General features: G+C 37.1%; 1 protein-coding gene across 5 annotated transcripts; it reads right to left on the bottom strand.

Moving 5' to 3' along the window:
- Positions 1-5,761: 5,761 nt before the first annotated feature.
- On the bottom strand, positions 5,762-13,621 carry Yod1 (Yod1 deubiquitinase). 5 transcript variants are annotated; one of them, XM_077401924.1, is made up of 6 exons: positions 13,479-13,621; positions 13,060-13,134; positions 12,862-12,969; positions 11,710-11,866; positions 11,116-11,432; positions 5,762-6,565 (listed from the first exon to the last, which is right to left on the bottom strand). In XM_077401924.1, the coding sequence occupies exons 2-6, from the start codon at positions 13,102-13,104 to the stop codon at positions 6,347-6,349; spliced, it is 846 nt and encodes a 281-aa protein (XP_077258050.1). In that variant the 5' UTR covers positions 13,105-13,134; positions 13,479-13,621; the 3' UTR covers positions 5,762-6,346. The 5 variants fall into 5 exon arrangements, with proteins under 5 accessions (XP_077258050.1, XP_077258047.1, XP_077258045.1 ...); XM_077401921.1 differs by having other exon boundaries at positions 12,862-13,134; XM_077401919.1 differs by having other exon boundaries at positions 12,862-13,236; positions 13,479-13,619.
- Between the last annotated feature and the right edge of the window lie 2,424 nt (positions 13,622-16,045).

Raw genomic sequence — 16,045 nt, 5'->3', positions numbered from 1 at the left:
CGTCAAGCAAAGAAAGCTGGATTTTCTCAGCTTTAGCGTCAAAGCCAAAGCAGCGCGAAGACGCCGAAATTTTGACGCTGTTTTCCTTTTCATGAATTTCAATTGACGCCGACGTCACGTGTGGTCATGCGACCTTCTTGCCGCTGAAAATGAGCGTCGAGCGTCAGCATGAAAAGGCACCTTAAGGGAGACTGTTAAAAAGAGACGTTAAACTTACGATGCATGAAAAAAATCTGCTTAATTTGATCCTTTATAATATGCATTTTTTTATAATTTGCTCCATTTTACTTTTTTTTATAAACAAATAATAAAGTTAATAACAATATAAACGTTAATATAAGCAAAAATCATTAGAATTTATAGATTTGCAAGGTACAGAAAAATTGCCCCCTTTTTATTTGAATTTGCTCCACCTTTACAAACTAATTATCTACAGTATTTATTAAGAAAAACATAAATAATTGCTTTATGCAGTTTGGAGGTTATCAAGAAATTATGCGCACGTGCAGTATTTAGTGCCTGCGCAACAGAAATCGAGCGCGCCATTTCTTAAATTATTCATTTTTCTTTAATTTGTTTTATACAGTTTGCGAGATATCAAAATTATCAATCATTAGAATTTGTATACATTCTCAAAAGGCACAGACAAATAATAAAAAAATAAAAAATAATTGCTTTACATATTGTATAAATTTTGCATAACATACTTCTTTTGTGAAGTTCTAAAATAATATAACTTTGGCTACGGTCAACGTGACGCTACAAATGCTTCAAAGCATTTTTTAATTGGTTAATTCGTAAAATTCTTTTTTCTGATTGGTCGATCAAATGCTTCGAAGCATTTGTAGAGTCACGTTGACCGTAGCCTTTATGTACCAAGAAAGATGCAACAATTAAGACATCGCACACCATAAAGCGGGAAGCACACACTTCTGCATAACGCATAATACGTAAGCATAAGAAAACTGATTGGTCTATTTCCTTATGCACATGTGTATGGACCAATCAATTTTCTTATGCTTACGCATTATGCGTTTTGCAGAAAGTGTGTGCTCTCCGCTTAAGGCTGCATAAGCATAGCATAAGAGCGCTGGACCAATAAGCATCTTATGTAAATCAATATGGCGACTTTATGCTGGATGCTCATTGGTTTAGCGGTCTTATGCTACGGGTAAACTCAGATGCACTCAGGTGCACTTTATGCACTAAGTGCACGTTAAACTGCACTTTACTCCGCATTTTATTTATTATAAATTTTTAAGAGCCAAAATGCAAAATTGGGCTCTTTATCTCCCTGCATTATTATATAAAGAGTATATTTAAAAAAAAATTCAATAATCTACTACTACGTTTACGCGAGCGTTACTTCTGTAGTAACTTACGATAATTTCTTCGCGTAAACGGAATTTTGTAGTAACTTACGATAATTTACTTCGCGTAAACGAGTGATATATCGTAAGTTACTACAGAAGTAACGCTTGCGTAAACGTAGTATACGTAAAGCCTCGTCTACAATGGCCGTAACAGTAAGGCGTAAAGGTTGTAACAGGTTCTAAGACGTAATCATTAGGTTCCCTGGTAACCATATCCCGCGATAGAAAACGATTAAAAACGGCTATATCTGTATCGTTTTTAATCGTATCTTATCGGTTCTATCGTTGCATATTTAGAAGACAGATAAAACATTAATCGAATCGAATCGGTTTCTATCGTTTTAGTTCCGAATAAGAAAATAACTATACAAATTTTATAGTTATGAATCGTTTTCTATATGTACAATTATTGCCCATCTGAATCAATCGTATATACACGATATAATATCAGAGAAAAGAATGAGAGACGACACGGCCCGGTTTTAACCTAAACAAATTTAGCCCCCCCAAGTGGATTATTGATATATTTTTTTTTACCAATCGTTTGGTGGTTGATTGGTAGTATTTGGTATCGTATTCAAAACGTTCGGTAGTTTCTCGTTTTTCTAGGAAATCAAAAACAAATTTTTGATCTTCTTTTAGCCCCCCCACTTTGACTGTGATAGTTTTTTTTTTTTTTAATTGATTGGCGATTGATTGGCAATGTTTGGTACCGCATTAAAAACTTTTGGTGGTTGCGCGTTTCTTTAAAAAATCAAAAAAACAAATTTTTGATTTTCTCTTAGCCCCCCCACTTTGACTGTGGTAGTTTTTTTTTTTTTTTTAATCGATTGGCGATTGATTGGCAATGTTTGGTACCGCATTGAAACCTTTTGGTAGTTTCGCGTTTAAAAAAAAAGAATTAATTGTCAACAAATTTTTAACCTTCTTTAGCGCCTACACTTTGACTGTTGGGAATTTTAAATTTTAAAAAAAGAGCTGTAAGTTATTGAAAATTTTATTTTAACATTCCATAGTATAGTGACGATTGCACACATACACTAATGCTGCGTTCCCACTACACGCGTCGCGCGTTGCGTCACGACGCCGCGTCATGAGTTATCCAATCAAAACGTTTCATTTTATGACGTCATTTCCGACAAAATCAAAACGTTTCATTTTATGACGTCATTTCCGACAAAATCTTGCGTCGGAAATGACGTTATAAAATAAAACGTTTTGATTGGATAACTCATGACGCGGCGTCGTGACGCGACGCGCGACGCGTATAGTGGGAACGCAGCATAATTACTGCCATTGTAGACAATATGGTTTCAAGACTAAATCTTTGTGACCTACAACTAAATATTACAGCCTTACAACCTTACTGCTACGGTCATTGTAGACGATGTTTAACTTATACTACGTTTACGCAAACGAATTATCGTAAGTTACTACAGAAGTAACGCTCGCGTAAACGTAGTATTAATTTAGATGTCCGATTTTGGACATTGGGCGCGTTCAGCAAAACCGCTCAGTAGCACGTGATTGGCTCTTACTTTTAGACCCAACGAATCAGCGTAGCGTGTCGATAAGACGACACTCAACAGTTATTGTTACTACGTTTACGCGAGCGTTACTTCTGTAGTAATTAACTTACGATATATCACTCGTTTACGCGGAGTAAATTATCGTAAGTTACTACAAAATCCCGTTTACGCTAAGGAAAATCCTGTTTACGCGAAGGAATTATCGTAAGTTACTACAGAAGTAACGCTCGCGTAAACGTAGTATTATTTTATAAGAAATATGGATATTACGAATTACGGATTGATTGGAATTTTCATCCTACTGCGCACGGAAAAGGACCTTCTGATGGCGTTGGAGCTATCCTGAAACGTGAAGCTACACGTGCAAGTCTACAAGCAAAACCAGATGACGCAATTTTGACAGCACAATCTCTCTTACAGTGGGCAAAAAATAAGTTTGACAACATGCATATCATGTACTACTCTGAAAAGAAACATGCAAAGATGAAAAAATTTCTTTCGAAAAGATTCGCTGCAGCATCTCAAGTTCCACATATTTCTTTAAGCCATGCATTTCTCGTACTGCCTGATAAGAGATTACAGTACATGAAATACTCTGCTAGTGAGCAACTACTGAACATTCTACAGTACAGGTGAACTCACGAAAAGAAAGCACCCCGAAGCGTGAGAGGCCAGGGGAACTCACGAAAATAAAGCACCCCGAAGCGTGAGAAGCCAGGGAAACTCACGAAAATAAAGCACCCCGAAGCGTGAGAGGCCAGGGGAACTCACGAAAATATAGCACCCCGAAGCGTAAGAGGCAAGGGGAACTCACGAAAATAAAGCACTCCAAAGGAGATGAATTTCTACCACGTCCACGCCGTCATCTCTGGGTAACGCTAAGAGTAGAATTTCAATTAACACGGTTTGTCTGTTGTTTTTTAACAAATTAGCTACAAATTCGTGATCAACGACCCAAAAAACTTTCCAGTAAGAGTTTTCAGATCATTTACTGGAATTTTCGTCCGTTTCTCATATTTGCTTCCGCAATATTGGATCCGCCAATTTGAATTTCACAATTTTACGTTCAGATTCGTAATCAGCGACCCCAAAATTTCCCAAATACTTACTGAGTTGCACATAAATTTAGTTACTTTTCACCGTTTTATCTGCCCATATATTGGATCTGAAATTTTGAATTTATCCCTTTAAGCAGCCATAACTATGACGCCAGTTGAATTGCGCATATATGCCACACGCCTTTCGAAAGCTCTTTTCAAGACGAACATTTTCCGCCCTTGGTCAATAATCCGTCCATACCAATTTTGGACAGATGGGCGGTAAAAGTGACGTGGATCGTGAAATATATGTATATCCACGGCCCAGGAGCCCTATTCTCGAATCGTTTTCATGAAACTCGCATGCGAAATTCAATGCTTTTCAAATAGAAAGTCGCATACGAAAATCATTAGGGCAGGCTCGAGAATACGGTCCCAGGCTCATACTCAGCTCTCGACCCCACATTTTTCGACTATATCGCTATAATCTAGAATCATCAAAGTACAACTACTTCTATTCGAGAACTTGAATAGAGAACTTGGACCAATTTCTAGCATCGTGTATACAAGGCTTTATCAGAGAGAAGAATCTCTGGCTTTATATATATCTATACCTGTCCTTGTTCGATTGCTGCGCCATCTCTCGCTACACGCAATACTGCTTATCCTATCAACCTGAATGTGCTTTTGCTTAATAAAACTTTATTTTAGAGAAAATCTTTTTTTCTAGGTTTTGAATCTTAGTCGAAGAATCAAAAAACGATGTCGTTATGAACGCTTGGCCGCCACAAGCCATAGTTATCTTGTGGTAACTTTTCTGACACCTCTTGCTGAAAACTCTTCAAGCCAAAAAGATCGATAGGCCGTGCTTTCGCAGTCTCTATGCGTACTGAACGTACGAACATCGAGATCAAGCCCGCTTTTGCCCTTTTGCTCTACGCGAGGTTTCTGTCCTCGCTGAGCTGGCCTTAGTTCTATTTACACAATATTGTTTCTACATGTTGTCCCTAGTCCGCCTGGGTGTCATTTTATACATATAACTGCAGTATTTTTATTGTCAGATGACAGCTGTATGTGCCCAAATTAGTAAAATTTGTAATTTTTTTTCGTTCCCGATATGAAATCGTGTGTCGCGTACTAGATTTTTGTGCGTACTTTAATTCTGTAAAAGAATTTTGCAATTCGGTAAAGCCAATTCAAAGATTTCTTATAATACAAAAATGTCGGTAATTACTGCCACTAGGATCCCTTTAAATATAGGAATATTTCTATATATATATATATATATATCTTTATGGCTGGTATTCATAGGCCGGTATTCATAGTCGGTTCTTATATTTAAGACCATCTTAAGTACAATCTTAAGATGTCATGAACCAATCACAGAGCCGTATTAGCATCTTAAGACATTACTTAAGACGGTCTTGATAAGAACCGACTTATGAATACCGGCCATAGTCGGTTATTCTTATATTTTAAATTTTACTTAAGACGGTCTTAAAAATATAAGACCTGATTATATGAATACCGCCCATAAGTGCAAAATCATCCTTGGACGGTGTTCATGCTGAACTTCATGTTTAAGACCGCCGGCCTCATATTTTAAATTATCTCAAGTACAATCTCGAGAAAACTTATGCGTAAGATTATACTATGAATATCATCGTGGCACTCGGATGACGAATCTCGCGTGACTTCAGACGTGAAATTGCAGACTGATAAAATTACAGATTTTTACTTTTTCAATAAAATGTGAAGATTCAAGGAAATCGTCGGATGCATGTCTTTTGAGACGAGCGATCTAAGATCGCAGATAATGATCTTTAATCAAAATCAGTAACTTGTGTATTATGTGCATTAACAATCCTTAACATCAAACAAATTCGCATTAATGATATTATTATTTGCAAGCACCTCGCTCAAGTAAAAAGAGATATTAGCTCTCTCGTACTTTTAGCAGTAAAACGGCAATCTTTCAGTCCTAAACAGTATTTCTAGAAAGTACAATTTTTTGCCCTAATACAAATATAACAATATATCGTATAAAAACGTAATTCGGACTATCAATAAAAAGGTCAATTAAATATAATGATTACCTAGAATATATGTATAATACATAATTTGTGAATATAATTTGTAAAAATATCACACACGCTTCCGTACCTTCGAGCACAGAATTTCCCGTCATTTGAATTCCGTTGCACAAAGAATTTATAATAATAAGCGCTTGAATTAAAATTGATTAAATTTATAATAGCGTACGATGAGAATAAATAGATAAACCGAGAGATCCCCGAACGTTCCAATCGAAGAAAATGACTGTCAAAAGTCATTCTATACTGTTTAAAGTATAGTCAAGGATAGTCACCAGAGAATTAATTAGATCATATGGGCTGTTGATACATGGCTACGCTGCTACTTCACCGAAATTCTTGTGACCGGTGTCCTTGGCGTGCTGCTGTGCTGCCGCTTGTCCGCTTAGCATGAATTTACAGTCAATACACATCAGGGTAAATTTTTGCACATCCGTGAACTGGCGACTCAATCTTGCCTCTTTTGCAAGTTGAGCGGCTTCTAGAAGCACTCTCTCATCCTCGGTGGGAAATATCGTTTGGATACTGCCACCCTGATAAAGAAAATGCATTGAAGTCAAAATTATAAAGTTTACAAAAAAAGAGACTGATAGAATTCTGTGTTGAAAGATAAATGTAAAAAAGAAAGAAAAAATTGAGTCTTCTTAATTTTGATATAATTTAACCCTTCGAGGCCATACCTCTTTTTCTAATACGTCCCAGCTACACTGGGATGGTCACTACCCCAGACGGATTCAAAGTCTCATAATTTAAATTAATACACGTAAAAATTCATTAAAACATCTTAAAGAGATCCTGGATCGATGGCAATGACCGATATTTATAGGCGTATGCTTTTCTTCAAATTGGCTTTACAGATTTGAAATCCCTTTAATTTATGATATCCCTTTAATTCGTTAATTAATTTGGCTAAAATTTAGGAAAAACCGTTTCAAAGCAGCTGCTTTGGCAAGGAAAGCTGCTTTGAAACGGTTTTTCCCAAATTTTAACCAAATTAATTAACGAATCTCATTAAAATTATGCTCGTTTTAATCAGTAAGATCAGCCGCAACCCGGTACAGAGCCGGATTTTCCATTTTGGCTCTTGAAAATTTATAATAAATAAAATACGGACTCGCAGCTAAGCCAACCCGATAGAGGTCTCCACCGTGTCTCCTGCTGACCCTTAAGGGGATGCTAAAGCTGTCTGTAATACCTACACTCGTTTTTAACAATATTTGCTTCGTATAAAAATTCTACAACTTGATGTTACAAAATGAGGGTGCAGGTCCATTCAGTAGACATCAAAGAATATCATACCGCGTTTGTAGAAATAGGCTGAGACTCCAAACAAAAAAGTTATACGAAAAGTACGATAGTGTACGTACATTACGTTCACGTAATCGTACTTTTCGTTTAACTTTTTTGTTTGGAGACTCATACTACGTTTACGCGAGCGTTACTTCTGTAGTAACTTACGATAATTTACCCGTTTACGCGGCGTAAATTATCGTAAGTTACTACAAAATCCCGTTTACGCGAAGGAAAATCCCGTTTACGCGAACGAATTATCGTAAGTTACTACAGAAGTAACGCTCGCGTAAACGTAGTATCAACCTAATTCTACAAACGGCATGATATTCCTTGATATCTACTGAATGGACCTGCACCCTCATTTTGTAACATCAAGTTATAAAATTTTTATACAAAGCAAATAATATTGTTAAAAACGAGTGTAGGTATTACAGACAGCTTTAGGATCACCTTAAGGTGGCTCTAAAGTGACATCGTTAGTCAATAATACAACTCACATAAAACTTGATAAAATACATTATGATTTTTCCTAAACATCTTATCTAAATAAAAATTATTAATATTGATAATGTTCCTATTGATTTTTATAAGTAGTTTATAAATTTATAATAACTATAAAAGGTCGATTAATTAATGTTGTCTTGATTCTTTCGCGTCAGTGCGCAAGTACTGTGTAGATAGTGTAGATCTAGCAGCCGACTCGCCGTCTCCCCGCTGGCATATATAACCTCTTAGCGTGTCCATGACATTTTACTTCCGTGACACGCACATGCATCATCACTTTCTCGATCAAATATTTCTTAAAAATCCATGGCAACACACAACCTTTCATATACCACTGGAAAGCTTGTGATTTCATCTTTCAGTGTTCAGTTTTTTATTAACATCTCTAGTTTTTCTTAAAAGATATCATATCATTTCCGGTAAAAATTCAATAACCTCCCATAAGAGCTATGTTAAAAAGTGATTTTTTATATTGCTCGTTTGCAATAATTTACATGGCAACAGGGTCTCAAATTTTAAGAGATGGTTTATTATATGTTAAAGAACAACCTCCCAAAGTTTTATTTATATGGCTAGTTTTAGTTTACCTTAGAGCCACCTTAAGGGGATCCTATATACAGTGATAGACGAATTTCCTCGATATCGATAATGTCAACCTTTCTAATTTTGTTTTCTCTATATCTGTCTTTGTTTAATGAAATGACATCTGTCCTTTTTTCGATTGCTCGCCATCTCTCGCAAGATCCAACAACTACTGTTGCTGCTCTTCTTGTCATTGTGCATCCGTATTTGCATTACTAAAATAATTTTTCAATAGATCTTTTTTTGTACGCAATGAATCTTACTTCTACTTGCATGATATTATTCCTACATGTTTTCCCAAGGGCAATTGATAAACATTATGTATGTATAAACTGCAGAATTTTTGTTTTAAGCAAATATTGTCGTCAGGTGACAGCTGTATGTGCCCAAATAAGTAACATTTTTAATTTTTTGGTGTTTTTGATATAAAATCGCGTTTGTTACCCTAGATTTTTGTGCGGACTTTAATTCTGTAAAAGATTTTTGCAATTCTATAAAGCCAATTAAGGTCCATCGAAAAAAGGATAATGTCGGTAAATCATACGGCTGCAGGATCCCCTTAAGGGGATCCTAAAGCCGTCTGTAATACCGGCTTTTTTTTCTTAGCACTAATCTTTTAATTGGCTTTATAGAAATGCAAAATTCTTGTCTAGAATTAAAGTACGCATCAAAATCTAGGTCATGGTGGTCAAATTTACATCAAAAACGAGAAAAAATTAATATTTTTGTTAATTTTTGGTATACGTGACGACAATATTTGCTTTGTACAAAAATTCCAACAAAAAACAGGATTAGAAATGTTGACATTACCGACGTCGAGGAAGTTCAGCCTTCACTTTAAGATCCCCTTAAGGGTGTTGTTAAAAAATATGTATGGTGCAGAACCCGAAATGTGCTCAATGAACAAAATTAGACCGGCATGACCTAGGGACAACATTTAAGAACAATATCGTACAATTAGATCTAAGATTAAAAGCCTAGAAAAAAAGATTAGTTTAAATAAACTTTTATATGTGCAAAAGCACATTCAGGTTGACATTGCGTGTAGCGAGAGATGGCGCAGCAATCGAAACAAGGACAGATGCCTCTCGTTAGACAAGGACAGATATAGATATATGACATAGAAAACAGGATTAGAAATGTTGACATTACCGACGTCGAGGAAGTTCAGCCTTCACTTTAGGATCCCCTTAAGGGTGTTGTTAAAAAATATGTATGGTGCAGAACCCGAAATGTGCTCAATGAACAAAAATATTGTAATTTTTAGTCGCGATAAGGAATATACACCAAGGCCACACCGGGATGGTCACTACCCCTATAATAATTTTCAAATGTTTACCAAACATAACTGACATGAATAAAAGTATCTTCGCTCGTCTGAAGCAAAAGCTAATCGTATGTTTCGGCCTTTATTACGAGCGGTATTCAGGTGTTAATAAAGAATTTTACATTAACTTGTGATCCGTTTTAATTCGTAGCCAACGTTTCGACCTACTTGGTCTTCTTCAGGGCAACTATATATATATTGTTACATTCAAATAAATAAATTAATGTCTATTAGAGCTCACATAAGAAAATTATATACAATAACATTAAATTTTGATAGTCATCGTCAGTGATGCGTCACGCAAACAAAGGTCAAAGTCGTGCTCAAATTAGCGCTGTCATCAAGCACACATTAAAAAGTTACCGATTACATTATCACGGTTGACAAATTCGTATTCTTTACTTTCCTCGCAGCAGCAGTCCTCCATAGGAATAAATTGCATCTTATCGGTGGTCCTCTGTAGGATTGGAATGCATTTATCAGCTATGTTCGGCGTCTGAGTTTGTCGTTGTTTGTCATATGTTACGTAGGAGTAGATTCAGTCAAGCTCATGTTCGCGCGACCATACTTAGTGGCAACTATATTTCAGATGGCAATAGTTACATGGTTAGTGTTGTAATTAAACGATAAAGAACTTACATAAGTAGTCACGTTAACATGTCTTATGTTTTAACGAAAGTATCTCCAAACCAATGTGTTTCGTATCGAGGACGTACTGCTAATGCGAGAGCGAAGTATATTCGATGGTCGACTCCGTACAGTCAATGTTTATGTTTATAGCTAGATTGTTCACTTAGAATGTCAAAGTAGGCCCTATCCAACAATTCGGTATCTTTGTTCAAGTTAATTCCATTGGTCTGTTCCTTTATGCGGATCATCTCAGAGATAATTCTTTTTTTATAATTACCCTCATAATCTAGAATTCGTGTTTCCTCCCAATTAAACGAATGGTTAAGAGCGGTAATGTGTTCCGAGACTACCGAATGCTTGGACGGGTCTAAATTAACATTGTCTTTATGCTGCCTCAGTCTGGTATTTAGCTGTCTTTTAGTCTTGAAGAAGACCAAGTAGGTCGAAACGTTGGCTACAAATTAAAACGGATCACAAGTTAATGTAAAATTCTTTATTAACACCTGAATACCGCTCGTGATAACTGACATGGCTTAAAGCCTTTCTACTGCATGGATCTTTGAGAGAGAGACCCAACTAAGGATTCTCTCTGGGTGAAGGGACACTGATTATAAAGTTTATCTTAAAAATATTGGGCCCTGAATTTTTATTGGGGTGGCCGCCACCCCATGTGGCCTCGAAGGGTTAAAAATATACGATAAAATCGAGAAAAAATAAAATTTTTAAGTATTGACATAAGAAATTTACATCAAGCGGCTCCAAGTAAAGAGGGTCATAATGGATTCCATCAAATATGAGGAAGACCCGTTGAGCGTAATGTTGGTCCTCGCCAAACCTATTGATGATCGCGTTAATGCTATCGATTACCGCTATCTCCAAACCATAAAACTTAGACAGAATCGACAACTCTATGGCGCCACCCCAAGCGTCAGATTTGAGGATCCACTCACAATATTCAACATTGGGTCTACCTAGAAATGCCTCGGAGTATTCATTCGGGTCTGCCGCTACCGCATTTGCTATAATTTCTCTCATAAAACTGGCGCAGCTAGTGTCCACTTTTCCTGAAGAAATACAAATTAAATAATTATCATAATTTACAGTATTTGAGTTTACATTTGTTTTTCCTCTTTCAATTTTGAAATATATGCAATTTTTATTTGATACTTTTAGGTACTTGTATACTTAAATCATATTCTTAGAAGTAATATTTGTTTTTAAAATTATATAAATTATATGCTCTTCTTTGTATCTTTAAACTTAAGAAAATTATTTGGATGTATTCTACCTTTGATGGATAGCATCATATTCTAACGTTTTTATCTCTTAGTGCTTGCTCACCATTCAGGACGTAACCCACGCTGGTAAAAAGACAGGAATTATCTGCAGGTACAACCTTCCTCATAAGGACACCTGGAGCATTAGTAAAGTTGTCCTGGTCAATGATATGCGACCGTCCGAGATTGTCCGGTCTCTGCTCATGTCTATTGAACACGATCTGCATGTGATGTTCATATAAGAGATTCTTTTCTTGACTTTTTTAGACATTGAATGGGTTTGAAGCAAAATAAATAAATAAAATCATAATTTTAATGTGACAAAAATTATTTGTTATGTATTCAAGCTTAAATAGAGATAGGAATAAATGAAATGGATAACTCTAGTGTGTACAATTTTTATGTACAGATTTCAACTTTGATCAATGTCTCTATTTCTTGTCTTGTAAAGGTAAAGAATTTTTATGAATGACGGATTAAGGAAGGTGGTTGGTGTCACACATTGAGTGCGTTCAGTTTGGGCGCTCACGCGCTGTAAGCATCATTCTATCTTCGTTGCACATCGAATATCAAACGAAGATAGAGCAATGCTTACAGCGCGTGAGCGCCCAAACGGAACGCACTCATTATGAGGCAGGCGGCAAGGAGAAAAAGCCTATAGGTGTGTCGCGATCAAATTTTTCATCACGTGAAATAAACAAGTTAAGAGGTTAAATCGTTGTTTGTACAATTGAAACTCAAATACATTATTATCTACATTGAAATGTGGCAACATGCTATTTTATTTTTACAATTTCTTGATAACTATGTAGACAAATTATTTCAGTCTTCGTAAAAGTCCTTCCTAAATATAAAGAGTTATTTGCATCTATTTTCATTAAATTCTTATCATTTTTAATATACTTTCGAGAGTTACATTACAGGTAACATTTTTGCTATGTCACCAGTGTTCAAGAGTATAACTTCAATATAATGGTAATTCTTCAGTTTAGCTACAGCAGCACAAAAAACGATGAACTTAGGTTCATTCAATATCCTCCATAAATTTGAACTAATTATTATCATTTTGATTTGAGCAACCACTCTCCTTAATGTGACCACGAATTACATAATATTCAGTACATTTGCTTGCTCAGACATATAGATACTCAACAAACCAATGCTATATATTCTTTTTATATCATTTCCTGTGGTCTCAGGAGTTGACGAGACAAACCTGTTTCTCTTCAACGATAAGGGTGTCTCCGGAGATGATACCGGCGCGTTCAATCGTGGCGTCGGCCGCGTCTAGGTCGATAGGTTTCGGCGGAAAGCCGACAAGTACCTGGAGGGCAGCGGTTGGTACACCAGTGAGTTCGGCGAGCTTCGCCTTCAGCTGCGATACTTTATCGTGGGCCGTGAGACCATAAACAACCTTTTGACCTGTTTTGGTTTTCACTCGGAGCACGAAACCCGCCATGACCGTCAGTCGTCAGTCCACTCCCTGCGACTAGAAACGGCCGTGGCCGTGACTCGGATTCGGACGACGTGTATTTCCGCCAATCAGCTGTTTCGCGCGTGCCTTCGCGGCACCTTTATTCTCGTAAAGCCCCTTGCACAATGCCAGGCAACAGGCAATAGGAACGGGGAATATAAATCAGAAATCATGTATAAATGCAGAATAAACAGTGACACAGGCAATAGACACAGAGTTTCCGTCACGTTGGAAATTCTGTGCCTATTGCCTGTTGCCAACCAATCATAGCATTCGAATTTTTTAGGTTGTAATTAACGATTTTTTGGTTATTTCCTGTTCCTATTGCCTGTTGCCTGGCATTGTGCAAGGGGCTTTACCGTTGCTGTTGTTGTTGTTGTTATTGGTTGTTGGTTGTTGGTTGTTGGTTGATGGTTGTTGTTGTCGTTGTTGTCGTCCGTCGTCGTCGTCGTCGTCACGGCCAGACCGATCAAATTACGTACGCATACGATTAAGGTGCGAATTCATGGGACGCTCGTTTCAGCTAGAGTCCCTTAAGAGTCTGGACAGACTGGTCCTTATTTTCATTGGACGTGCAACACCATGGCGGAACCAATCACGAGCGGTAAAATAACGAGCCTTAGGAGCCTCTCTCAGGGTGCGTATTATGGAACTTTTTGAAATGGATTCCGATCGGAATTGTTATTTCCTACATTTCTATTGTATTTTTAGGGAAAACAGTATAATTTCGACAGGAATCCATTCCGCAAAGTTACGTGCATAATACGTGCCAGTACACATTAACGATATTGTTACGTGCTTTGCTGTAGCACTGTAGTGTTACATACCTGCGCAAAGCACGAAATGATGTCGTTAACATTTACAGAATAGGTGTCTTAGAATTTGAAATAAAGAATTACAAAATTAATAAAAAATGAAAATGACAATGTCATGCATTTATCTATATGTATATATATATATATATATATATATATATATATATATATATATAAGTGCATATATTAGTTTTTATATTAATCGATGTTCATATAATTTTATGTTTTTTTAAATTATTTTCTGACATATTTTTTATTGTCTATAAAGTATACTATATGTGATTAGCTAATTGTTTACATTATTTTCATTTTGGGACGAGGTGAAAATTACAAAAGTGAGCAAATTCACTAGAGAATCTACAATTTTATTTGTCGAAATCTAAATCTGTTCACTTTTGTAATTTTCACCTCGTTCCCCAAGATACAGAATCGACCCCCAGTAGTATGCGATCTGTTCTTTTAGCTTCTGCACCATTTATCTTGCCTCTTTCTCTCTCCTCGTTAGAGAGAAAAAGAGGTAAGATGAACGGTGCAAGAAGTTCAACTAAAAAGAGCAGATCTTTGATTGGTTATCTACTTAGCTCGCGCATGTGCAGTTGAATTTTGTACACGCTGACATCAAAGGTGCCGACAGGGAGTTGCGCTACTGTATATACTGTGCTTGTACATATGTAAGACCGTGAACGATGTGCTTCAGGACATAATTCGCGCTCGAGCCACGGACGTGAGCGGACGTTCCCTCTCTCCCGTGTCCCTGCGCAGTGTGCAAGTGCGTTTATTCGCCGTGTGATCCTATTCCTTGTGTCGCGCGGGCTTTCGATAGTGAGATATCGAATGGTTTAATTGATTTTATTCCATTAATATCCGTATTACGGATTAACTTTAAATTCATTCTTTCTTTTATCGCCTGACTCGTACTGCGTGCACGTTCATCGAAGCTTTACAGTGTCCGCCAGGGAAATGCGTGCGGCTTCTGCCACGTGCAATCCCGAGGCTGGCGAAAACGATCGAGAACGATAGAAGATTTCTGTGCCCCTAAGTGAGTTTGACAAATTTAATTTGAGCCTCAATATTGAGGCGCAATCGTCCCCCCTGCCTGCGAACCGTACCACGCCGAATGTAGCACGATCTCGCTCTCAGTCACGCGACCGCGAACGATCATCGGATTACAATACCGATTCAATTAATTCAGAATACAATAAGGATTCTGATTCAGATTCTAAGATGAGAGAAAATGTAGAAATAGGAAATTCAATTCCGGGAACCCGGAAAAAGTTGTTGTGCCTCCGTCGCGACCGAGCGACGAAGATCGCTATCAGAAAAACATCGCCATCTTAGATAAGATCTCGCAAGAAATATCCAACGCGTATCGGATGCAAAATGAAAACAATAACTCTCGTGAAGACAATAATTCTTCCTCTGATAAATCAAACATCGGTAATATTAATTAAAGTAATTTAAATCGACCTGACTGGCAATATATATAACGTCTTTCCGATATGAACATTGAAAAACTGTGAGCCAACTTATCGGTAATATTGATTGTCGAGTAGATAAATCTTCCGGTTCCGGTTCCTTAGCGATTCCTACTGATAGCATGGATTGCGAAACATTGACCGACAAATAGAAAAGGCGTAAAACGCCGCACCGACGATTCGTCCTCCCCCCTGAGGGGGAACAAAAACAAAGCTTTAATAAATTCCATTCCCACCGCTGTTTCCGCATCTAAAAAATAATACAGAAGAGAGGCCAATCGGTACTCGCCTACTGACCTCCCTCCGGCCTTTTCTCGTGCAATTCCAATACGCGGATACAAATGCCCCCCCTGATTCTTTATTATAATTGCTAAAATTATTAACAGATCCTTCGGTGAGGAAATTGTGGAAATGCGTACAATCGGTAACAACAAAATCAGGGCTCAATTCTCCACGTATCAAACAGCCAACCGCGTTATTGATAACCCTATTCTCAAAACGCATAATCTTATTGCATTTATTCCCTCTTTTAAAATTATGCGCTCGTGCGTGGCATCCCTCTCTGTTTTAATGACGATGAGCTTACAAATGAAATAGAATCCTCGGGAAAAATAATATCGGTTCATCATCTTAATC

The sequence above is a fragment of the Temnothorax americanus genome, unplaced genomic scaffold (genome assembly GCF_048541705.1).
Source record: "Temnothorax americanus isolate GAGA-0224 unplaced genomic scaffold, ASM4854170v1 Scaffold15, whole genome shotgun sequence".
NCBI classification, from domain to species: domain Eukaryota; kingdom Metazoa; phylum Arthropoda; class Insecta; order Hymenoptera; family Formicidae; genus Temnothorax; species Temnothorax americanus.
The sequence above is the reverse complement of the archived record's forward strand: the minus strand, read 5'-3'. Positions and strand labels throughout refer to the sequence as shown.

Bases quoted from the DNA above. Each gene is read 5' to 3' on its own strand.
- Yod1 (XM_077401921.1), bottom strand. From the start codon at position 13,104: ATGGCGGGTTTCGTGCTCCGAGTGAAAACCAAAACAGGTCAAAAGGTT. The intron at 11,867-12,861 runs GTTTGTCTCGTC...CATCACATGCAG, and splicing joins TTATCGTTGAAGAGAAACAG to ATCGTGTTCAATAGACATGA. The intron at 11,433-11,709 runs GTGAGCAAGCAC...GTATTTCTTCAG, and splicing joins CGTGGGTTACGTCCTGAATG to GAAAAGTGGACACTAGCTGC.